Consider the following 25827-nt stretch of genomic DNA (forward strand, 5'->3'; position numbering starts at 1 on the left):
GGTTGTGATTCTTTCTCTCCCTCTGCCCTCCTCCAGCTCACTCACTATCTTAAATAAATAAATAAATGTTAAAAAAAAAAAAAGTCTGGGGCAAGTTGGTTGGTTAAGTGTCTGCCTTTGGCTCAGATCATGATCTCAGGATCATGGAACCGAGTCCTGAGTCAGGCTCCCTGCTCAGCACGGAGTCTGCTTCTCCCTCTCCTTCTGTGCCTCCTCCCCACTCATGCACTCTCTCTCTCTCTCTAATAAAATCTTAAAAAAAAAAAAAAGCGGGGGGGAAGTCTGGGATGCCTGCATGGCTCATTTGGTTAAGTATCTGCCTTCAGCTCAGGCGTGAGTCCCGCATCGGGCTCTCTGCTCAGTGGGGAGCCTGCTTCTCCCTTTCTGTCTCCCTGCCACTCCACTGTACTTGTGCTCTCTCTCTCTCACTGTCAAATAAATAATAAAATAAATAAATAAAATCTTAAAAAAAAAAAAAAGTCTGAAGGTGAGTCACCAAACAGGTAACCCGCTTCTGAGAACTCTCCACTAGAATGCGGTGTTGGGGTGAACTCAGCTAATACGTGATGCCTCTACCAACGCTTCTGTTCTCAACTAGCAGTTTACCATTAGGGACCCTTGGATGCTAAACCCAAAGGTTATCAAAATGGTAATCTTTAAAATAAAAGGAGAAGCGAGTAGGACATACCACCTTACCAGACTTACATACCCAGCTTTGAATGTATAAGACCTAGTGAGATCCAAACTACCCAGGGGGAGACTGACTAGTCCATGGTCATTGCCAGCCTCCCGCGAGAATATCAGCGGAGCCCAGGTCTGTTTAATTGATCGCCCTACAACGAGGCCAGCACCTGGCACAGAATTATGTATTTGTTACTCTGAAGAAACAATAACCACGTCCTGGGTAAGCTTTAGGAGTCGTGAAAACTTTTAGGAGCAGTAGAAAGGATCAGGCTTTGAGAATAATACAAGTTTGGGGGGAGCGAGGAGGAGGAGTGACAAAGGAAGCAGAGAAGACCCCGGGTTTGAGGATTTTTAAATTTCTCCCGAAGTGGGAACTGCCCCGGGGTGACCTGTGCTGTCAGGTGCCTGCTCACTTCTGACCCTGGGGGGCCCAGAGCCCTTTCCTCTCAATTAAACACACACACACACACCATCAGCGTGGCAAACATTAATGACTGAGTGGGAGCTCCCACACCACCTTGGCCCGCACAGTTGGTGGGGCCGGAGAGCCGGTCCTGCCGCCGTGGCCCAGCCTGACTAGCACAAGCCGCAGCATAACCAACGCTCTGAAAACGCTTCCAGAACGAAAGCAGCCTGACTGTGAAGCACAGCTTCCAAATATATCTCGACTCAACAAGGATCACCTTAAAGGCTTTAGAAAAGGGTTTTCCCCTTCAAGTTATTCTGGCCCCGCGGCCCCGCCCGCCGGAGCATGAAAACCATCTGTGGAAGCTGCTGTCTGCACCACGCCTGACCTTCAAGGTCAGCGGTAGCTACCCTGGGATGTTTGTTTTGGTGGTTCACTGCCTTTCCTATGTGTGTTTTGCTGAAGTGAACACTCATTTGCATTTCCTGAGTAGCTGGGCAACAAGTGGGCAGCCCGGGAGCCCTGCTGGAGAGCAGAGGGGAGCCGGAATTTGGCATGGGCCAGGACCCCTGGGCCTCCAGGAACCAGGCTTTCCCGCATGTGTCAAATCTGAGTCAGGGCCCACTGAGGGTGCAACTCTTTCTGTTTGTGGACATCTTTAAGTGTCTTCTCTTCCCTTGACTTTGAGACAGATTCTGATTTGGGTAAGGATAAGGACGGGTGACCGCAACCAGTTTTGGGGGTTAGTTAGGGTTTTGCCATCTACAGGTGGTCACAGCTGGTGGCTTCTCTGCCCTGACCCTGGAGCTGCCATGTACCCAGCCCCAAATGGAGGGTGGGCTCCGGGCCAAGGGCTCCCGTCTGCTCCGCAGCGGTCAAAGGCTTTTGGAGGAGGGCGGGGTGGGTGGGGGCCGGAAAGCAGACGCCCGCCTGTTCCAGAGACTGCTACCAGAAGGAGCGAGCCCTCCTCCAAGTCCCTGCAACTCCTGAAGTGCAGCTCTCCGCACTCCAGCTCTCCCGCTGCTCGGAAGGGCCGGCTCCGGACACTGATTATTCCTGCACGCGGGCTGGCCGCGCGCTCCTGCTTCCAGGTTTTAGGCCCCCCTTCCTTCCCTAACAGCTTCCGCCCACTCGCTGCGTTAACTTCCTACTCCACAGGCTTTTCTCTCTCTTGCTCATCTTCTCCAGCTGCTGTAATTTGAGGCAAGAGCCATACAGACCGTTCTTCTAAATAATTCTCTAATGGCTTGCATAACCATCCTTGGGAGCTGGGGGGCGGGGAAGCCATGTGCTCCAAAGAACCAAGCAGGAATTCTGAGTGGAAGAGGCCAGAGTGGTCACAGGACACCAGGGACGCACAGGATCCCTCCTTCTGGGAAACCAGTCAAAGGCTGGGTGGATACGTGCTGTCTTCCGCCTTAGCCAGAGATGCGATTTTGGTAGAAGACAGTCTTCACTATTCCAAGCAAATGACAACCCAAGAGGGGCTGCTGGGTGTGCGTGCAAGGGGGCGGCCTTGCTGTGTGCAGTGGGTTTAACCATTTGGGAGGCATCACTGTTCCTCACCTCATGGCAATCTCGGGATGCCAAGTGGACAGCAAGGATCACTGCTTCCTATAATAAAGGAAACTGAGGTTGCGGAGATAGAGGCTGCGGCTGCCCCTTTCTCCCGCCCTTCCGCTTGTGCTGTGTCGTCCAGGCGGACCTCATCTCCATCTCTCTTCCGGCGTGTTTGCTAGTGGTGCCCGAAATCCTGGGACCAGAACAAAGTCCTCAGAAAGCAGGACCTCGGGGCACCTGGGTGACTCAGTTGGTTGAGCACCTGCCTTCAAATCAGGTCGTGATCCTGGGGTCCTGGGATCAAGCCCCGCGCTGGGCTCCCTGATCCATGGTGGAGCCTGCTTCTCCTTCTCCCTCTATCCCTCCCCTTGTTTGTGCTCTCCCTCTAATAAATAAATAAAATCTTCAAAAAAAAAAAAAAAGAGTAGGACCTCATTTACATGGTCTGTCCCCATTTACCTTAAAAATAATGTTAAGTCGGGGCAACTGGGTAGCTCAGTGGGTTGGGCCTTGGCCTTCGGCTTGGGTCATGATCTCGGGATCCTGGGATGGAGGCCCGCATCGGGCTCTCTGCTCAGTGGGGAGCCTGCTTCCCCCTCTCTCTGCCTGCTTCTCTGCCTACTTGTGATCTCTTTTTCCGTCAAATAAATAAACAAAACCTTTAAAAAAATAATAATGTTAAGTCAACCTAAGAGGCTCCTTCTAACACTCATAGAAACATCCTCCCTGATCGGCGGGGAGAGGGATCTGGACTGAAATGCAAGCTAATTGACATGCCGTCCAACATATACAACCAGTTATCATCCAGTTCAGATGAAAGGAGGGAGCTGTTTGCAGATGACTGACTAGGAAGGGTGTGATTTGATTTAACCCCACACGATTCTCCTGTGGGGCTCATAATTCTTTGAGAGCAGGCTTATATGGGAATTGGCAAATTCATGTTAGCTGCAACCGGGCAATCACAAGAAAGGAAAAACCAGTGTGGACCGGCAAAATGCTTCCCTTCGAGCCACAGAGAAGTTAAAAAGCCGACAGAACACTTTAAAATCATCTTACCAGAGCACTAGGAACCTGCTTTGGAGACAACGCTGGTTGTTTTAAATCTGTTTATTTTATGGCTCACCTGTAACACAGCTAACAGAGCTTTCAACTGGTGAGGGCTGGGCAGAACCGTGGGGAGAACGAGTTCTGATCCTTCATTATTCAGCCAAGAGGAGTGATGCCTAGAGAGGCTCAGTGACTTACCCAAAGCCACCCAGTTTATGCGTAACAGAAGGGACAAGTGTACGCAGGTCTTTAGACCCCGTCGCACTAGGCTATGATCTTTCGTGATGCCATCCATGGGGTGGCTCCAACAGGCGTCTTAGGTGGACAAGTATTTCCCCATATGGGAATCACACCAAGGGACAGGGGCCACAAACTCAAACAGCCGTGCTCGCCTGAGTATCTCAAGATCCATTTTGTGTGGTCTGCCTAACCGATGCCACTTCTTACGGGAAGATGGTTCTTGATTTCAGCGGGGACCTTCTCTAGCTATCTTGACATTTCATTTACGTGGTTATACAGCCATACATTTTAAAGCTACTTAGAAAATTACGTAGGACAGAAATAATGCTGTGAGAATTAGACTCTGGCTACCCTCTAGGCCTTTCCATGAGGGTAAGCTTGTATTTTTCCAGTATCTTAAAAATCTGGGGAGAGGCGGTTGGACTGGACTTGGGGAGCAGGGAAGAGCAGAGCATTAGGAATCTAAGAAGCATGGAGGGAGGCCTGGAGTTGTACTTGCTAAGGACCTACATGGTAGGAAGATCTTGATTTAATGTGGCGTTAGCTCATGCCAGCAGACAACTGTAGTTTCAACATTTGTGAAAGTGTCAGATCAGAAGAAAGAAATCCTTGGATTGTATCTGACTCTCATCCCCCCACCCCACCCAATATAAACCTCCAAGACACCAGGAAATACTGGACTATTCACTTGCCTTAAGATTGCCTGCATTTCAAGTTCACACCAGTTCCATATCGAATCCCAACATTCCCAGGGGGACCTGAGTACATGTTTGAAACTTAATGCAAATGTAGTTGAGCCTCGAACAACATGATACCCCACAGTTGAAAATCCACGTATAGGTTTGGACTCTCCAAAACCTTAAATTCTAAAAAGCCTACTGTTGACCAGAAGGCTTACCAGTAACCACAGTCGATTAACACCTATTTTATACGTTCTATGTATGATGTACTGTATTCTTACAATGACAAGCTGGCGGAAAGGTTATGAAAACCGTAAGGAAGCGACGTATGTAGCGCTGTAACGTCCTCATCAAAAGATATTCACGGATAAGTGGGTCCCTTCAAACCCATGCTATTCAAGGGTCAACTGTACTTACTCTAGATTTCACTTAGTATTCTCAAGCACTTATAAAGCAGAAAGGCCGAATAGTTTTCAAGTAAGTGAATTTTATTTTTCTCTGACATTTCACAGTCAATTTCTACAAAAACTTCATTCTTCCTCAAAGGAATTCACATTTGGTAAATAAATCTCTACCCTAAAGAATTCATAGCAGGAAAAAGACTTCAATATATGCACAAGAGTTACTTTCTGTTGAAGGAATCATAGTAAAGTCAGACAATATGATAGTCAATAAAAAGCCATGAGTGTAATAAATTACAAATGTTATTAAACTCCGTTCCCATAACCAGTTCCATCAGCAGCTTTTTCTAGACGTGTCTCACCCTTGCCAACAAAATCTGCCAAAAGTTCTCTTTAAGTGTCGGTCTGAACTCAGAATTGCTTCTCACTCTCAGAAAGTAGTAGCTCTGCCCCAGTACTTCATACCAGATCAAATCACGCCCGCTAGGACCATCACTACTTACAGCCTCGTGCAACCAACAGAGATCCTTCTGGTCTACTCCGAGCTTCCTTCATGTGCCGATCTGGCGTCTGGCCCCAAATGTCTGGGAGCCTCAGTGGACCTCTTCTTCCAAGAACTAGCTTCCCTATTCGGCTTCATCTGCTTACAGCTCCACGAGGGAAAGAACACCCATGCTAACAGCCTACAGAGACTTCCAGCACGAAGTCACACGAGGAGAGAAGAGCCAAGGACATGCTGCTTCCCCCTGCCACTCAGCAGTGCGGATCAATGGTGGCTTTCATCATCTTTCACCATAACAGGAAGGGAAATGCAAATCTTAATCTAGTAAGAAGAGTCCAAGAGGCTGATATCTCCACAGAGGGTTTTTCCGATGGAATAAATTTGGTTCTCAGCAAGTGTGTTCAGATTTTTGACAGCAAGACTCATGACTGGCGCCCAGGCTGTTCTGAAGGCACCTGTCTCTGTATCTTTGCTGCCAAATACCGTCAGCCAGAAAGGAAGCTTCCTCGCATGGTGCACGGAGCAGAGCTGCCACAGTACCGCACGGATTCCGGGGAGGCAAAGGGAGCGGGCCAAGAGGGGAATAGTGAAAGGAGCTGAGAGTCTGCTTAAAGACACATTTGCTGGGATTTTGAAACTCCTTCAGGAAGCAAATGGCAGGTAATAATTCTGCACTGATCAGGAGTGCAGGGATTTTTACCAAGCTATTTCTAAACTGGTCGTATCTAAGTCATTCAAGTTTAGTAACAAAGTGTGGGCAATCCGATGTCTTGAAATTTAAAAACTCTGTGACGGTTGTAACTACCAGGTAAATGGGAGCATTAGCTTCTGGCCTTGGTGAAACTTTAAGAACATTTTTCCCTGCAGAAAATGTGAAGCTGGTCACACGGAATTTCTTACTAAGGTAATCTCTGTGGAGATTTACAAGAGGATGAAATTTTTCAATGAGATTCCAATGAGATAAAAGTCTGAAATGGCACTACTTAGGAATCCCATTTACCTCTACCACGACGCTCCAAGAATTGGTCTCACCTGGAAATTGTTATCGCACCCTCCATTTCCAGATAAGTTTCAAATAACCAACCCCACACCTCTGGCTTTGCCACCAATATCCAGGGCACAAAGGAAACACAGAAGACTTCCCCCAAGTGCTCCATGTCACTGTGACATGCGACAAATGCAAACTTGGGGTAGGAAAACACAATCAGCACGAAGAGTGGTTTCCAATGTTTTGGGCACTTCAACGTCAGGACCTCAGGATGGTTTTAATTCAAAGTCGATCAGCTTAGTAATCGCTCCTTTCCTCTTTTACAAAAATTAAAGGGGATAAAAAAAAGTGGCAGCAGAGAGTTAACTTACATACATCCTCAGAAGCCACTAAGTTATCTTTTGAGATTTTCACACATAAAACAGGTTGCATTGTTTCAAAAAGAGGCAGGGGTGGGGGTGGGAGCATACATTTCCAGAATCCTCCAACTCCCAACCAAGAGATGCTGGCTATGTCTACTTTCTTCAGAGTCTAAGTCAAAAAAGCAATTCAGCAATTACAATTCCAGATGGTACTGAATCCATTCCATATTTTAAAAATCTGAAGTATTTTGCCTACCAGTTTAAGTGAGGAGAAATCTGGCTTGTGATTAAAGTGTAAGAGTTCACTGGTGCGACCCTCTTCCCTCGACTTTCCAGTTTAGGAAGACAGAGCGTCACGTGGCTCAGTGCGTGCACCCTCGGCCCAACCTGTGCCCGCGGCACTTTAGTGTTTGCCCAGATGGCACGATGCCTTGTGGAACGCAAGCTCGCCTCCTCTTTCTGTCTGTGACTAAGACATTCGAGGGAAGCTCCACAAAGGGATCCTTCTGTCACCTACTCCCTGGCTTGACAGGTGTCACTCTGTGTGCTCCTCCCTGTCACTGTGCCCTTGTTCACAGTGTGTGGGATGGTGGGCGGTGACAGCTGCGACAGCCCCACACAACCATCTCTTCTGCTTTGCCCCGTGACCCATCTAAGCACCTGCAGGCTAAGGAAAGGGGACTCAGCATTCACAAGTCCTCGGGGACTCAGAGGAACAGAGCCGTATGTAAACTGTGCACAGACCACAGGTTAAGACAGCGGCCAGGTACTGGCATGTGGCTTCCTAAGTGAGCTGCCCAACAGTCGAAGTGTAGAAGGAAAAGCTCTTACATAAGCTGTGGGAGACAGGAGTAGAAACAGCCAAAGAGTTAAAAAGAACCACTCAAGTCACGGGAAAATATGCCTTCTGGGTTACATGTCTGGGTGGTCGGAGAACGCCTCCAGCTCACTGCCGGTGTGCCTAGAGCCCGAGGCTAAAGATGCCTGCAGCTTGGCCCAGGCCTGAGGAGCCCTGCTCTTGGTGGCCTCGATGAACAGCTGGGTCTGCTCCTTCAGCTGGTCTAGCTCCACCTGGGTCGCCTGGTTCTGACGGATCAGCTCCTTGGTTTTCAGCGTGATCTCCAGCAGACCGGACTTGTGGAGCACGACCAGGGTATTCTGAAAGCGCCTGTGCTTGCTCTGCCGCTGCTCGGCGGCCAAGAGCTCGGGGCTGCGGCACAGGTGCTCGGCGGCCCACAGGGGCGAGCTGTAGCTGGCGGCCAGCGGCGACAGCGGGGAGCTGCTCTCGAAGCCGTGCAGCGTGCTGTCTGCCGCGCACACCGGGCTGGCGGGGGAAGCAAAGGTCAGGCTGGGGGCTTTAGCCACGTGGCTGCTGGACACCGGCTGAAGAGTCTGCGGGCTTCCACCTGCCACCAGAGAGGGCACGCCCTGCAGAGCCGAGTCCTCCGCAAGCTTGGCGCCCGGGGGTGCCGGCGCCGGGGGGCTGGGGGGCACGGCGCCAGGCTTGGTGGGCTCGCTGGAAGGCAAGGTCGGCCCAAGTCTCTCGGTACAGACTTTCTTCTGCATCCCACTTTCTCCTCTCTCTTCTGGGCTGAGGGAAAGGCCCCTTTTGCCTGGGTGGGGGGCGATTTTGGTGTAAGAATTCAGAATGGGCAAGTAGTTCCTGGAGTCCGACTTCTTCTCGCCCGCGTGACAGGGGCTCACGGGAGACGGCACGGGCGGATGGAGGAACAGGAGCTGCGGCTGCGCGGAGATCACTTCGAAGGACGGCTGGACGGTCCACGACTGGAGCTGGGAGGAGCTGCTGCCCTGCAAACACAGGAGGAGAGCAGCGCGCTGCAGTTACCTGCGGAAGGAGGGGCGCTGGAAGCTCCTGTCAGGGACAGAGCTTCCCCCGCATTCCGGAGAGCCCTTCTCAAGAACAGGACTGGAAAGGGGGCCTGAAAATCCATCTGGGGCTGAGATCAGCAGTTTGGGTCTTGTTTCGTTTTGAACCTTGCTTAAGGGAAAACTGAAGGAACTCTCTTACTTTTATTCAAGCGTTATCCCGCAGAAAGAGAAACTGTAGGTAGGCGAAGTAACGGCAGGGTGAAGGTCACAATGGAGGCAATGAACATACGGACAGTCTGAAGTCCTGACCGAAGTTAAAATGTGCTTATCTCAAGACAAGTCTTTACACCCAAGTCTGTCTCCATTTAGCTGTATCTCGGACCTTTCACCTGAAAATGACTTTTGATTATAGAGAGGTACATATTGTCGTGGCCGTTTTTAAGTCGGTGACGCCCGGTAACCAGAAAGCCATTCAAGACCACAGTGCTTATGTGGTGCTTACTCTGGGGGGACACTGCACATGATGGTTTCTGTGAGTGCTCCCCTTTCATCTCCCTAGCGCCCATGTGGAGTTACTGTTTCTTCTCACAAATAAGAAATGGAGGCTCAGAAAGTAGAAATAACTTGCTTTAAGCCTCTAAGCTACTAAGTGATGGAGCTAGGATTCCATCCTCGGTCTGACTCTAAAACCCATCCTAACCATTCACTACTCAGCTTTTGTTACGTTACCCCTCAATTATACATTTTTTTATTCTGAAAGTACTGATTCAGATGGAAGTCTAATAAAGAAGGGCTGTTTGTCCCCAATGTTTAAAAGCCAGTCCAGTTCCAACTCGGTCCCAAAGATATGGGTGTAGATGAGGCTAGGAAGAGAGAACCCAATGGAGGTTCTTAACCCTGGTGGGGCCATTTATCTGAAGAAAGCTCTGGACTCTCCTCCTATATCTGCATACCATGTTGCACCCATGTCAGCTTCTTAGACGCCTCGCTAGGAACTTTAAGCCAAGTTCAACTATAGTTCATCGCACAGAGGCTAGGATGACCCGGAAAATCCATTCTGGAGTCCGGCTGGGGTAATGCCTAAGCAAGCAGGGCCAGGCCTAGCAACCACACTTCCTTGTCAGAGGTCCAAAATTAGAGGTCTTCTGAAGTAGAGATCAGCCTGGCCCACTTGGTCAGGAGCAAAACTTCAGGCTATCCCCTTAGTCACTTATGCCCCAAGGACAAGACCTACAAGGCAAACGGATCCAGAAACTATGTAACTCACTACTCTCCCAAGATGATTTCAGTGGATTATTCTTCCTAATGCAGCTGTATGCTGTCCGCATAGATACTTAGCTTATCTGTTCTAATTATGAGATCTGACAATGTGTTATTCACACTGAAATCATCTGAGGGAACACGGGACAAGATTTTCGGCTTGGATAGGATCTCAGAATCATTTCACATAAAGCCTTCGTGTTAAAGATGAGCAAACAGACATCCACGGTGGTTAAGCAAGGATGTGCAAGATCTCATGGTCTGGGAGCAGAGAAAGAACCAGGCCCTCACAAGAAAAATACCTAAAAGCAAGCAGCAAATATCAAGACATTACACAATATGCAGCGATTTTTTTTTTTTTTTTTTAAGTGTACGATTATTTTAATTCTGGGATGTGCTGGATTCAAACATGTGTGAAAACATGACCGCTCCTCTGGGTCAGCCTGCCCCGGAGCCTCCAAGCTCCTGATGGAGCCCAGCGGCCTTCCTTCCCGGCGGTCTTTGTCTTGAAGAATGCCGCTCTGCTGGAAAAGCCTACTCACTCCGCAACGGCGGGCTGCTCAGCCCTCCGGAGCTGCCAGCCGCGCCTACAACAAAGAAGGCACATAAACACAGACAAGCACATGAGAAAGAGCGAGAAGGGAGCAGGAGAGGACGGCAGGGAGGAAAAAAGCCAGGAGAAAAAAAAAACCCAAGAAGCAAGTGGCACTGGGCGGGGGGCTGCCTGAACAATCTCATGTGGGCTCCATCTCGTGCCTTTATTCCCTCTCTTTGTTTCAGTAAGGACAACTGCGCTCCCAGCTGAGATGTGATTTACCAAGGAAAAAGCTTCAAAAATTCTTAGTTCTTTCCTCCAAGTCACTAGGTTGCCTTGGTGAAAATCAGTTTGTGTGCCTCTGTCATAACGAGGTAAACAGTTCCGATCTTCGGGTTTCCTGTCAGGCTCTCACCAGATTCTTCCACCTAAGGTGGGAAGGTCAACCACACAAAGCCAGATTTCCGACTTCACCAGCTGCAAGCAGCCTCAGCAGTGGACCCACGTGAGAACTGATACCCTTTAGAGCAAAGAAGGGTAAGGTTCAATGTTCTTCAGCCAATTCATGTGATTGAATTCTGTTTCAAACACCAGGCTGAGCTTACATTTCCATTTCTAAATCTTCTTTTCTTCATATCCAGACAATAATCACATTATATTCACAGTTATGTAATCAAGCCCCAAACAGGGTACTTTCAATTCCACAACAATGCTGTGTGGCATCTACTGGGAAAGCCACAGCCAAACCGAAGAGCTGCTTTCTCACGGACGACACGACTTTGAGAGAACACGGAAATTGCCTCTACTGCTCGAACAAATAAATACATCCCACCTCTCTCAATTCAAGGGCAACCCAAATTAAAAAGAGATTCTTTTGTTTCTACCCTCAACTCTGCCATATGTTAGAATGCACCGTGGAAGTTATGACATTTCTGCTTCGATCCTTTATTTCTGGGGTCCCTCTGGACAAACCAGGAATACAGAAATAAAGCAGTCCTACTGTCTGGAAAATGGGAACACAGGTCACGATTACTGCGGTCCTTCTGAAACCACTGTCCCCGGGACAGAAGCACACATCAGTGTGGTTCCCATGGTCTCCTTCTAAAATCTCTCCTTGACGGAGAGAAAAGAGGCACTGTACAGAGGGAGCTCAGAAACTTGAATGGGCAGACACATCAGGAGACAGCAGTCCTCCTCACCTGTTTGACCAGCACATTCTTCATGACGACCATTGGGGACAGCGCGGGGAAGGCACTGCCTGCGGTCTTGGAGTTCTGCCTTGGCCTGTCTTCTCGGCTCCAGCCTAAGGCGCTCAGCATGTCCTCGGACTCCATCTGCTCTGCCGAGCTCAGACACTCTGAGCTCCCATCTGCTGGGCAGAAGAATGGTCAGTTCGCAGAGGATCCAGGCTGGGGGCTCCTAAGCAGACCTTCGAAGGAGTTAAAGGATTTCTCGAAATGGAATGGAACATTTGTGATATACGTTTTTTGTGAACTTTTCTGGAAGGGTCTTTAGCTTTTATTGTATTCTCAGTGGAATCCACACATGAACCCTCCTACCTCAAAAGATTATAAATCGCTACCCTAGGACAGCAGACTTCCTTTCTAAGTCTATTACAGACAAAAGCTTGCATCGGTTAGGGTTTATGTGAAAGTAATTAAAGCCAGCTGACAGGAGAAACAGGGTGAAGGTTTCAAAGCTAGGTCATTACTTTCAAGAATCTGCTGCTGAGAGGGGAGGGACTGTGTGTGTGACCTGGGGCAGGATGAAGACCTTTAGAGGCTCTGGGCACCACAGGATAGAAGAATAAAGATAAAACCAACCTGTAAGCCTCAAAACTTACATCCATGCTGAAATGTAAAGAGCTCCATCCTAAATTTTCTAATTGCACAATTCTGGGTAAGTTCATCCATGCTGAAATCTGAAATGTGTCTTTGTTTACCCCCCCACCCACCCAACACCTCCAACAAAGGGGGTGGTGGAGTCCTAAATGCACACTGAGTGCACCCCTGGGGATCCGGCACAATGGGAGACAGAATGGCACTCTCTGGGGGAAAGCAAATGAGGGCGCCCCGTGTGAAATCCACACAGAAAGGCCTTAATTAGCGACCTGCTGGAGTAAGCTGGGAGCCTGCTCTAACCTTGCGAACGAGGAGCCTGGGGATACACTAAATGCTCATCAAGAATCGCAGAGTAATTGGGCTGAGGCAGGACGGAAATGTGACTATAATTCAAATGAGCCGAAGTGTCAACACTTGCATTTAATCAGAATGTCTAGAGATGTTTTCTAGAATTTACGGATGCTGGAGGCCTCCCTTCGATCTGCTGAAGGACTGATCTGGCGCCCAGGCCAAGTGGATTTTCACAAGGCACAGGGACTCTGAGTGTGCACCTCTAGTGAAGAACCAGGGCCTGCGACAAAGGACCTCAGAAGCAAAATGCATGCGAGCGCATGAATCTTGGTTTCTAAACGCCATTCTGCACAAAAAGAAAAACAGGGATCCGTGGAGAAACAGCTAAGTTCAGTTCAAGTGGGAGTGGAAAGTACAAGATGAGCCTGGACATCTTATTGTCCCAGAAAGCAAGGAAGTGCTCAAACACAAATGTGGTCAAGTCAGAAAGACACAGAACCATCTAGAAGGGGCTCCCATTGGCCAAGTTTGGGACAATTATACAGGACTGACAGACTGAATTACAAGAGCATTCCGTGAATCCGCAGCAGTGCTCAAATGGTCTACAGAAGTGTCTGTACTACTCTACAGAAGTGCGCCTTCTCCACAGAAGTGTCAGCCGCTAAAATGTACAAGGAGTGGTAAATCAGAGCACATTCTTTTTTAATTATAACTTTTTTTCCCCAAAGATTGTATTTATTTATTTGACACAGAGAGAGAGGCAGAGAGAGAGAGAGCACGTGCGCAGGAACACAAGCAGGGGGAATGGGAGAGGGAGAAGCAGGCTCCCCGCTGAGCAGGGAGCCCCATGTGGGGCTCGATCCCAGGACCCTGGGATCATGACCTGAGCCTAAAGGTAGATGCCTAATGACTGAGCCGCCCAGGCGCCCCTCAGATCACCATTTTTAAGCCAAAAATGTAGTAAAGGATTCAGGCAAGCATCATCAGTGGTTGTTAAAACCACTGGTCAAGAGTTTTTGGGAAACAGGACAGTCACACAGTGTCAAAGTATCATCCCATAAACTATGTACTAATTACAAAGAGAAAAAGGTACTTTTGCAATAAAGCTATCTCATATAAGCTCACAAATGACCTTAACCACGTGATCAGCCAGGGCATCACCAAGAACAAACTCGGGAGTCTCATTATGTGCTACGGGAATGATGTAACATCAAAAGTGCAGTATTCTGGTAAAAACGAAATGCTTATCCTGACTCTAATAATGGGGAGACTATCAGAAAAATCCAGAGAGTGAGACATTCTTCAGAACAACAGGCCTAATTCATTCAAGTATGTCACTGGCATTAAAGAAAACAAAGGGACAAAGGGGAGGAAGGAAAAGGCAAGGAAAGATGAGGACGTTGTTCTAGACTAAATCAGACTAAAAAGGACAACTAAATGAAATGCACAATACTTAATTGGATCCTGGATCCAAAACAAACAAATCGACAAAAAGACAAACAGTTACAAAGGACATTATGGGGACAATAGGGAAAATCTGAATATGGATTATGGCTAATTAATAATTTACATCGAGTGAAAACTCTTGGTTATGACCCTGACGCTGGAATTATTGCAGAAGAATGCCACTCTTTTAAGAGACTGGTACTGAAGTATACTTGTTTATATATAGAATATATATGGTACGAACAGAAGGAGGTATGTATGTGTATAGAGACATACAGCAATATGGCAAAATGCTATCCCTCAGTGGATCTGAATGAGACATCTGTCATGGTCATTCCATTTTGTGTACATCTGAAATTTTTCAAAACATAAAGTTGGGAGAATAATTCAAATGGGAAAAACTACCTAGGTTTTACAAATCCTATCACACTCCAAGGTACTCGGAACGGTAACTCGGGCGCTGATGAACTCACTCCCTGGCAGTGGCCCAGGAGAGACCAGAGGCACATACAAGGCTGCTCTCTTGGGTGTAACGATGATTTTTAATCCCACCTTATGTCTGAACAACACAATGCTTCTTTTATTTATTTTTTTTTTAAGATTTTATATATTTATTTGACAGAGAGAGAGAGATCTCAAGTAGGTAGAGAGGCAGGCAGAGAGAGAGGGGGAGGCAGGCTTCCTACTGCGCAGGGTCCTGGGCTCGATCCCAGGACCCTGAGATCATGACCTGAGCCGAAGGCAGAGGCTTAACCCACTGAGCCACCCAGGTGCCCCAACACAATGCTTCTTAAAGCACTTTGACATAGAGAATTAGGCAACTAGGGGCACCTGGGTGGCTCAGTGGGTTAAGCCTCTGCCTTCGGCTCAGGTCATGGTCTCAGGGTCCTGGGATCGAGCCCCACATCGGGCTCTCTGCTCAACAGGGAGCCTGCTTTCCCCTCTCTCTCTGCCTGCCTCTCTGCTTACTTGTGATATCTCTGTCAAATAAATAAATAAAATATTAAAAAAAAAAGAATTAGGCAACTATCAGGAAAACCATCCAGACTTTGGGACACACTACAAAACATGTGACCTGACAAGGCTGAGACTGTTGGAAGGCATACCGCAACGTCAACATCCTGGCACTAATCGGTGGTAGGATTACGGATAATGTTTAGTTTCTTCTTTGCTGAAATTGTTCCTGAATTTCAAAGCTCCTATAATGAGCACGTATTACCTTCAGGATATGAAAAACGAACGTGATAGTAAAAGAAAAAAAAGAGACATTAGGCCTATAATGTTTCCCAAACCGGTCTGATCACAGAAATCACCAGAGACTGTGTGTAAAAAGCAACAGAACCCACTTTTCAGGGCCCTCCCACCAACCTTCGCTATCATGATCTCCAGGAGAGGAGTCTGGTGATCAGTAAATTCTCCCTCAGAGAATGAACCCTGCCCACATCTTGGTCTCAGACTTCTAGGCTCCAGAACTGGGAGATGACAAATGTGCTGTTTCAGCCATCCGGTTTGTGGACTGTTATGGCCGTCCTAGCGAACTTGTACGCCACCCTAACCAATAAAGGTCGGGCTGCAGTAACCTTAGCTTAATCACAGCAATACTGTTATCATTCAGGCAACAGGAACTGCACACACCTACCCACGTGCCCACCCAAACTTCAACCATAATCTTAGCCCAGGCCCTGGTGAGTTTGGGCCAAAGGTCAGTATATATGGAATGCCAAAGCAAGGGAATCTTGTGGCTCTCTTATAGAACACCAAAAAGTGTAGAGAGCCACACCAATTGTAGGTTTCTTTTTTTAATTTTTTAAAAAGATTTTGTTCATTTATTTTATTTATTTATTCTTATTAACATATAATGTGTTATTTGTTTTAGGGGTACAGGTCTGCGATTCAACAGTCTTACACAATTTAGAGAGAGAGAGAGCACTTGAGGGAGGGAGAGCACAAACAGCGGGGAGGGGCAGAGGGAAGAGGGAGAAGCAGACTCCCCGTTGAGCAGGAAGCCTGATGCGGGACTCGATCCTAGGACCCTGGGATCATGACCCAAGCTGAAGGCAGATACTTAACCCACTGAGCCACCCCAGTGCCCACCCCATGTAGGTTTTAGTCCCCACACAGTATGTTCACTCCAGTGTAGCAACTGTGAGCATCTCAGCCAACGTGTACTCCCCTACACTGACTACTACTGAATGAACAGATGAACAGATGAGGTGGATTTGGCTGACATTAACGTAAAGAATTCATCAGAGAGGTGCCTGGGTGGCTCAGTGGGTTAAGCCTCTGCCTTCGCTCAGGTCATGATCTCAGGGTCCTGGGATCGAGACCCGCATCAGGCTCTCTGCTCAGCAGGGAGCCTGCTTCCCCTCTCTCTCTGTGCCTGCCGCTCTGCCTACTTGGGATCTCGGTCAAATAAATAAACAAAATCTTAAAAAAAAAAAAAAATTTTCATCAGAGCGGGCCACTTAAGTACTTTCAGCAACAGTGCTGAAAGGTAGGGCATCTGGAGTCACACAGCCCTGGATTCAATCCCAGCTCTACCGCTGACCAGTTGCCTGATCTTGGAAATGATGTAATCCTTTTTTAACATTTTTTTTAATTTTTAAAAGATGTGCTTATTTATTATAGAGAGAGAGTGTGTGCATGTGAGCAAGGGAAGGAGCAGAGGGAAAGGGACAAGCAGACTCTGCACAAGGGGAGCCTGAGGTGGGGCCTGACGCACAGCTCAATCCCATGACCCTCAATCATGACTCGAGCCGAAATCAAGAGTGGGACATTTATCCGACTGAGCCACCCAGGCGCCCAGGAAATCATGTAGTCTTTCTATGCCTCAATTTCCTCATCTGTAAAATGGGGAATGTAACAGTCACTTTCCTACAGGACAGTCGGTATGAGTTATTTTATGTGAACTACTTAACATGGTCCATGCCACAGAGTGCTGCAGCTGGGTCCCACCAGCTCACACGGACTAAGACTATACATCTTCTCTAATTCCCCCAATCTTCCCATCCCCACATTTGGTAACATCGTATTAGTAGCTTGAAATTAATTGGCCCTGGTGAGAGGTATGCACCATGGAAACTGGCAAACTTATACATCAGGGGCTGGCTTGCCAGCCAACCACTGGTTACACAGAACTTATATGGTAAATTCTATATAAATGTTAACATGATTATTATTACTCGATAGATATTCCAACTCCCTTGGGAGTTTGAAAAGGCATTCTGCTAATTAAATAAGTAATACTGATGAGATTCCTTTAGCAACTGATGACCTCCGGGGAATCAGGACGTACCTGGGTGGTGGTGATCAGTATTGTTAACAAGAATCTCAGATGAGCCTTATGATGAGTCAAGTCTCAGAAACAATGCTGAGGAAGAAGAAAAACCCAAAGGGCTAATAAACAGGCCCTCCTTCCCTGGACTGTCCTTCTTCTAATCCTTCGATTAGGCTGGTACTCTGTTCCTCTCTGAGCAACAATCTATTTTTAATTTGGCTTCACATGCAGCATGCCTACAGGGAGAAAACACACCAATCTAGGGATGAGAGAGTTCTAATTTTCCTAACAGCTGCATTTTGCAATATAAATTAATAAATCAACAAGATGGATTGATGAGTCTCTGCGAAGCTGGGCCACATAAATCTTCCTCTAGGAGAGGGTGCTACTCTCAGCACGCCGACCCAGCCAGGAGCCCCTGGCGTCATCTCTCTGCGTCCTCTCGGCCAAAGATGCTGATACACTTAAGCCATATTTAAGCCATTATCCTCAAACCTGGAAGTAACAGCGCCCGGCACAAAATTAAAAGATTCGCTGTGCAGGCAGCTAGCCCTTTCAGATAAGGTTTAAAACAAACTAGTGAGGAAACCTGAAAACCATTCTACTTGCTGGTCTCCAATAGAGTCTCCAGTTTGGAACTGTACTGGGGGTCTCTTAGTTCAAATACAAAAATGCACAGATCCTGGCAGGGGTGGGTTGTGGGGGGAAATGTTTTTAAACATGGCAACGTTACTTTCTTAGCTAAAGCAAGTTATCTAAAATTATATACTATTTCTGTTTCATTTGCTACTGGTGACACCATGCAGCAGTCCTTTTTTTCCAACAATGTAGCTATTCCTCTGGAAAAGGAGCTAAGACAACAGAATTGTATTTAAGTATTTTTTTTTCCCCAGTAACCACTTGCAACAGTTGGACATGTAAGATTTGAAGTTGAGAGAGTCTGAGTTGAAAAAAGATGGCAGATCGTTCCTTCAAAACTAACCCCCGGTGACTCTGACGGTAGCCCACAACACGGGCACCAGAATTACCATTTTAAGACGTAAGACAGTTAGTTATCCTATACATGAAAGCTTCCCACATTTATCACACAAATTTTAGGGAGGACATTTTTAGGAGGAATTTTAGGCAAATCATTCACTGCGATGTGGAAGGAAGAAAGTATTTTTAACCTGAAAATCCGGAGTCCTTATCTGACTCAGCGGCTGCCATGCCGTGTTGACGAGCCGCCTTCTTCGTCTCTGTGCCTTTGCCCAGTTTGGCCGAGAGTCTTCTGGGGCTCTCCCTGGACGGGTTTTTCCTCTCCATGTTTTACTGGGCTGGAAGTGGATTCATCAGTCCTCCTTTCAACTGGATTGCCCTGGGGAAAACAACAATTACGTAAGAAGACAGTGCCTGGAGAGGGGACACAGGTGATCCTGCTGGTGAGGAAAGTGAGGGCAGAGAACACTGGCCTCGTCCACTTCCTCCGTATTTTCTCAGAGGTCTCCGCTTACCCAGGCTTCAAGTCTGCTGCACAGGAGAATGGTTTCCACCCAAAAGGAGGTTCACTGTCCTCTCCTGCCCTCAAATTCCATTACAAATTCAGGGCACGCAAACCACGCTCAGTGGAAGCTTTGTAAACTGCTAACAAAGGCACACTTGATTAGGGTTTTTGGAAGGGGTAACTCCCCCTGCTCCCCGAGGAAGGGAGGAGAGGTGATGCCCATCTTGGACAAGGCTTGCCTTCCCAGCATGCACTGGCAGACCCCGGACAGTAGAGTTGTTCAAATTAACCTTCACTTCTTCGGATGAGGTACTGAACACAACTCTTCATATGTGCAGGCTATGTTTTGGCTTAAAAAGAACCTTTCTGCACAAATAAGACCATGTATAATAATGCTTTGATTCCATGCAAGTCCACACGCAACGTTACTGCTGTAAATGTCCTCCTCCGTTGCTCGTCCATTTTACGGAAGAGGAAACTGAGGCTCAGGGTAAGGGGCACTCATTTAGAAACTTATCTATCCAGCGCCCACTATGACGCAGGCCTTGTGCTAGGACCAATACCAAGTGCACACAAGAGACATGGTTAGTACCTTGCTGGAACTTATGACCTAGACAGCCAGACAGACACTAATCAAGAAATCATACAATTATTTAGCAACTTTAAAAAAAAATTTTTTTTAGATTTTTTAAAAGATTTTATTTATTTATTTGACAGACAGAGATCACAAGTAGGCAGAGGGGCAGGCAGAGAGACAGGGGGAAGCACATTCCCTGCTGAGCAGACAGCCCAACGCGGGGCCCGATCCAGGGGCTCGATCCCAGGACTCCGAGATCATGACCTGAGCCGAAGACAGAGGCTTAACCCACTGAGCCAGGTGCCCCTATGTAATCACTTTTTAAAAAAGATATTACTTATTTATTCTGAGCGAGAGATCACGAGCGGGGGTGGGGAAGGGGCAGAGGGAGAAGCAGGCTCTCTGCTGAGCAGCTGAGCAGGGAGCTCAGTGTGGGACTCAATCCCAGGACCCCAGGATCATGACCTGAGCTGAAGGCAGAAGTTTAACTAACTGAGCCACCCAGGAGCTCCCCTAAATCATTATTTTTGGTAACGGCTATAAAGGGGAGGGGCTAAAAGCAGTTGGGGGCAGGGCAGGGGGTACTGGGCAAGGGGAGGCTTTCCTGAGGACGTGATGTATAGCCGGGATCCAGAGGAGTTAGCCAGGGGAAGGGCAGTGAGTGGGATGTGGCCCTGTGAAGGCCTTAAAGGAGCAAAGAATCGGACACATTCAAAGAGCTGAGAGGCCAGGGAGGCCAGAGCATGGCTCAGGGGGGTAGAAGGCCATGCACCTGCACCCAGAGGGAGTGGGGGGCGGCAAGCAGTGCCTTATAACCCATGGTCGAGCAGCATTTTCAAAGCATTCTGGGTGTTGGACTGAGGTTAAAGTGGAGAGAGGCAAGAGAGGCACTGAGATCATGCAGATACTACCACAGAAGCCCTGGGGAATTAAAGCGGTGGCAGTGGTGAAAGGACAGAAGGGAACAGACTGGAGATAGATTTAGAAAGACTTGATGGGGCTAGGTGACTGCATGTTGGGAGGCAGACGGTGGGACCATTTCCTAGGCTAGGCAGCCCAAGAAGGGCGCAGAGGGACTCGGTGACGTGGCTAGGGCAGTCCAATTTTGGCCATGTAGACAGAAGTGGCTGTGGGTCATCCAAGTGGAGAGGCTGGGGAGGCTGTCACATGTGCAAGTTGGGAGCCCAGAGAAGCTAAAGAAGCCTAGACTTGGCCCAGTGACACACAAGTCCACACCATATCCAGAACCTGGCTAACAGTGCAAAGAATGAGACAAATGAACCCTTCAGAAGGCTGGCAGAGGCTGAGAACATTCCAGATATTTTAACAAGGCCATCTGCGTCCCCGTGGAATGGCAGTGATAAGGATGGCATGGTAAGAACACAAAGGTTATTGGGGGGATAAAGAAAACAGGGAAAATGGCAATGATGGTGACAAATGGGTAGGCGCTATGGTCCGAATGTTTGTGTGTGGTCCCTCCCCCGCCCCCGCCCCACCCCGAATTTGTATGCTGAAATCCTAACCACCACCATCCCCAGAGGATGGTAGTATGAGGTGGGGCCTTTGGGAGGTGCTTAAAAGAGCAGAGCGGAGCCCTCCTGAATGGGGTGAGTGCATTATAAAGGCAACACCAGAGAAACCCCTTGCCCCTTCCACCACAGAACAGCGAACACTCTGTGACCCAGAACATGACTGTGCTGGTCCCCCGACCTTGGACTTCCAGCTTCTAGAACTGTGAGAAATACATTTTTGCTGCTTGTAAGCTACCCAGTCTGTGCAGTTTTTTTACCGCAGCATGAATGGACAAATACTAGGTCCAAGCAATGCCTGGTGAGGCTCTAAACCATAGTGCCCTTGCACCTCCATCCATCTGTCCTTCTGAGTGGAGAGGAACACGAGCTCCCTGCCAAAGGGCACTGTATCTGGAATATCCTGAAATGTCAAGTCTGAACACTTCTCTAGCAGAGGATACAGTGAAGAACATCACCTACGCCAGAAGCAGAGGAGCGGGTCAAGATAAAATTAAAGACAAGGATGTTTACAAGCTTCCTGGAGCAACCCTCTTGCTCCTACTTTTTTGCATGCAGTAGAAGCGGACTAAAGGGAACTTCCCTGAATGAGACTCAATTTTAAGCACAATAGTAAAAATTATTTTGTATCCTATCTAACTCACTCAAGGGGACTGGCTTCCCCCATTCAATCCATGTCATACCAAGCACTCTTGGTCACAAGTGAAGTCCCATGTGCATAAAAGAGAAACAATGACACTGTCCCCCCCTTGCACAGCACAACGGAAAACCAGCATCTCTACTGCGTGGCTACGAAATTGGACAGCATGAATAAACCAGTTTAAAAAGGAAACCAAGGGGCACGCGGGTGGCTCAGTCATTAAGCGGCTGCCTTCAGCTCAGGTCATGAACCCAGTGTCCTGGGATGGAGCTCTGCATAGGGCTCCCTGCTCAGCAGGAAGACTGCTTCTCCCTCCCCGACCTGCCTGCTTGTGTTCCCTCTCTTGCTGTGTCTCTCTCTGTCAAAGAAATAAATAAAATCTTAAAAAAACCTTTTTTTAAATGAAAAAGTAAAAAATAAATAAAGAGACCAAAATGTAAGGAGACCAAAATGTAGAACTGTATGTTTCATTAAATCAGGAACCTTACGAATGGAACCCAACAAATGTGCATAGTTTAATTTTCCTGAAGTAACACCACCGAAAGGGAACAGGAAGCTTCTTCAAAATGGACGGAGCTGTAGCTTGTGGATGGGCCATCAGCCTTCCAGAAGTCTGACCCTGCTCCTTAGATCGGGAAGGTAGCTCGTGTGCGTTGCACCTAATTGAGCGCTTGGCAAAGTTTTCACATTACCTTACTAGATATGAATTATTTTACAGGTATTTTAGATAAAGCATCCCAATTTAGTCTACAGTCCTTTTGATAAGACAACCAAAAAGTCTTGCTCCTGTTATGCAAGTGTGGCCAACAGAACTTCAGAAGATACACAGGAATTTTCTGGCTCATAGAGAAGGTGCATACTTGTGGAATCAAAATGCAAACGTTGACTAATAGGTTAAAAGGAGAATAGATGCAAAAATGTTAAATCCTAAAGAAGTGGTAGCATATGGAAATAAAGAATGCATAACCCACCTTGGAAAAGCGAATGGACTGCTTTGGATGTGAAAGTGACTAAAAATGTGAAAGCCTCTGTCCAAAGCAAAGTTCCCCCCCCTTTTTTTAAAAGATTTTTTATTTATTTATTTGACAGAGATCACAAGTAGGCAGAGAGACAGGCAGAGAGAGAGAGAGAGAGAGAGAGAGGAGGAAGCAGGCTCCCCGCAGAGCAGAGACCCTGATGCGGGGCTCGATCCCAGGACCCTGGGACCATGACCCGAGCCGAAGGCAGAGGCTTTAACCCACTGAGCCACCCGGGCATCCCAAGCAAAGTTCTTCTGAAGCAACAGAAAGCCTTGGTGTCTGAGGAAGGTGGGATGGACTATGAAGGGCTACATTATCCCTCCGTGACCTCGCTTCTCTGAGAGGAGAGGCACCACCGTCCTGGGAGTGGCGCGGAGGAGTAAGTGAACAACCGACCTGCTCACACACAACACTATCGAGGCTCAGGACAGAGAAGAGCACACTGTGATGGCAGTTACCCCACTGCTCTCAAACCCAGGGCCTTGCAAATGGCAGTTTGAAAACCTCAAGATTTTTTTTCCTCCTCAATATTATTTTACAATCAAGGCAGATGCTCCTAAGCGGACTAGCAGTAGAAATTGGGTTACTCAGCTCTTACCCAGCGTGCCATGTCCTGCTTCCTGGCACAGACTGGAAACCACTAACACTGCTTTACAAATATCTGAGATCCTCACATGCCTGACTCTCCATGGAAAGGACTCCAGCTTAAGTTCCCCCAGACTGTCAGAATCGACCTAACTGGGCCTCTTCTAGGTGCATATGTGACACATTGTCCAAAACGTTCCCAGGGGGGATAGTACCCATAAAACTCATAATGGAAAGTGAATCAATAAATATAGAAGTTTATACAAATAGGTGCAACATAAAATTCTAACTAGCGTTCTCTAGCACTTGGCTTATTTCTGCACTCCTTACATTCCAGTCCAGTCGTCTGTCTCCTCAACCTCGAGTTGTTTTTCATCTTTGCAACCTCAACCCCCCACAACTAATGTGTGAGGTGCTCAACAGAATAATACATTCCAGCAAATCTTCTGTCCTGCCGAGCCCCGCTGACAGCCTCACAGCTTAGCTGTCATCGAAATACCCCAACAGCTTGAAGGTAACGACTGTGTGTTTCCAAACACCATGGTCGTCTCAAGATTTAACTTCCAGGTCTGGTCTCCTGGGGGAAACAGGTACCTCATTTGGCCCTTATTCTAAGGTGAAACCTCAGGGATAAGTCTACCAACCGAATTAAAGGTTGTCTAATCCAGAAACAATCTTTATAGAGATTTAGGCTTATAATAAAAGGGGGAACCAAGGTTTACAAGGAAAGGATCTGAAATGCTGCTCTCAGATCTTTCCTTTTATAGACACTTGGCAACTTTCCCAAGAGCTCAAGTTCCCTTTAAAACGTATCACATGGATAACATGTGTGCATGGACGGAGGTGTGAGGTGAAACTCAAGCAGAGACTTAAATATGAAAAAAGCACAAGGCTGTAGAAATTAAGACCTTGCCACCCAGAAAATCATGAGTAAACCCAGTTATAATTAGAAATAACATTACTCGGCTTTTCCCTGAAGTTACTTTGTCTTCGTCTCCATGTGGGAGATACCATTCTGGGGAAATGTCTGTGTGCTTTAACAGAGGGAAGACACCTCCCCCCGCACCGAAATCTCAAATACTCATTTTCCCCTTGGCATCCATTTCCATGCTCCAACTCCGCTGCAAATTTATGTCAAAGGTCCTGAACCCCGATTCCATACAATGTCCTCTGTCTGGAACCAGATATGGCTCCCTCCATTCTCCTCTTCCAAAGAAGAGATAAGATGAGCGAAATTCTCCAGATCGCCAGCTTCCAGAAGGGTTCACAGTAACAGTGCCCACCTCCCCATTCGCACCAGCCCACGCTGCATCTGTGCCAGGCAGCAGGAGCACGCTCCAGGCATCCACCAGCCTGCCAGCTCAGCAGGGCAGAACTGGGCAGACCCTAGGACCGTGCTGTGACTGGCACACCACCAGACTCCCAGGGCAAACGCCCAGGCAATGTGTACTGCCAGGACTTGGGCAATCACAGGGAGCCTGGCTGCGGCCTGGGCCTGGATCAGAACTCCCCGAAACCCACCCACTAACCACTAACTCCTTATTTGGCACTGCGCACCTTCTCCCCCACCTCCCCACGTCCCGGCACCATATCTGGCAAGCTGGCCACCCAGGAGAAACCACCAGCCAAATGGGTGACATCAGGTCTCTGCAAAAGACAGCACACCTGCGTCCCGGGCCCAGGACGGGGCACTATGTCCACCCCCTAACTGGAGGCCCAGGACCCTCACCGAGTAACAGCCCCGCTCCCATTCACCTGCCCGTTCCCTGCCCCTCTGTTCAGAGCCCTGCAGGCCTGCGGGCTTTCCGCCGCTGCCTGGACGCCCAGGAGGGCTAGACCCGGGCCCACCCGCCCTGACTGGGTACCCTACTCGCTGCCCATACAAGTCCCCTCCCCACACACAGCCCCCAGTCTCCCGCCATCCCCTCTCCTACGCAGCCGCGCCCCTCGCAGCAAAAGCAACCAACTAAAAGGGAAACAGACGCACCGCCTCCTGCTCCCACCATTTGGCCCTCTGTCCCCCGAAAGTCCCGTCCTCTCTCTTGCCTACGTCGCTTCCCTTTTCTCCCCTACTCCTGCCTCCTTTCCTCACGCTCCCCGCGCGAACCTTCGGCCCCCAGACCCAACCCTCCCTCTCTCACCTAGGACTGAGGTCGCCTCGCCACGACCGGCCCAGCGGGTCAAGCGGCGCATGCGCCAGCCCGGCCCCGCGGCTCCATGACAACCCCGTCGGCGCCGGGTCTCAAGCTATTCCCCACCAGCTCCCGCCTCCCGCCCATTTCTCCTCCCTCCGCCTCCGCGGCGGCGTTCTCCGGCCACGTGACTCGACTCGGAGGACCCGGCACCATAGAGACTGTCGAGGTTCTCCTAGAAGGGCCCCCCAACCGGAAGGCGAGGCGGGCACGCCTCCCAGGGAATCGCGGACATCCCTAAGAGGCCTGAGCTCTCTCCCCGGAAGGCGGGCGTCTCTATGGTTGGTTCCCAGGGTTCGCCGCCATTTTGTACAGGGGACCTTGAACTTAGAGCTGCGGGGGCAGGGCTTCGAGGCGGGGTTTTGAGGAGCCACGGGTGGGCGGGCTTCTAGCAGACAGAGCAGGAGGCGTGATTCTCCTGCGGGAAAGGGTGGCGTTTGGCCAGGAATGGC

The 25827-nt window shown here is 48.6% G+C and overlaps 1 protein-coding gene across 2 annotated transcripts; it reads right to left on the reverse strand.

Annotated features, from left to right (window-relative positions):
• Positions 1-6914: 6914 nt before the first annotated feature.
• On the reverse strand, positions 6915-25481 carry CIPC (CLOCK interacting pacemaker). Of its 2 annotated transcripts, none has more exons than XM_047737172.1 (4): positions 25325-25481; positions 18520-18707; positions 11695-11864; positions 6915-8679 (listed from the first exon to the last, which is right to left on the reverse strand). In XM_047737172.1, exons 2-4 carry the CDS (start codon positions 18653-18655, stop codon positions 7783-7785), a joined length of 1203 nt encoding a protein of 400 aa, XP_047593128.1. In that variant the 5' UTR covers positions 18656-18707; positions 25325-25481; the 3' UTR covers positions 6915-7782. The 2 variants fall into 2 exon arrangements, with proteins under 2 accessions (XP_047593128.1, XP_047593129.1); XM_047737173.1 differs by lacking the exon at positions 25325-25481 and adding an exon at positions 18844-19044.
• Positions 25482-25827: the final 346 nt, after the last annotated feature.

The sequence above is a fragment of the Lutra lutra genome, chromosome 7, assembly GCF_902655055.1.
Source record: "Lutra lutra chromosome 7, mLutLut1.2, whole genome shotgun sequence".
In the NCBI taxonomy this organism is placed as follows: domain Eukaryota; kingdom Metazoa; phylum Chordata; class Mammalia; order Carnivora; family Mustelidae; genus Lutra; species Lutra lutra.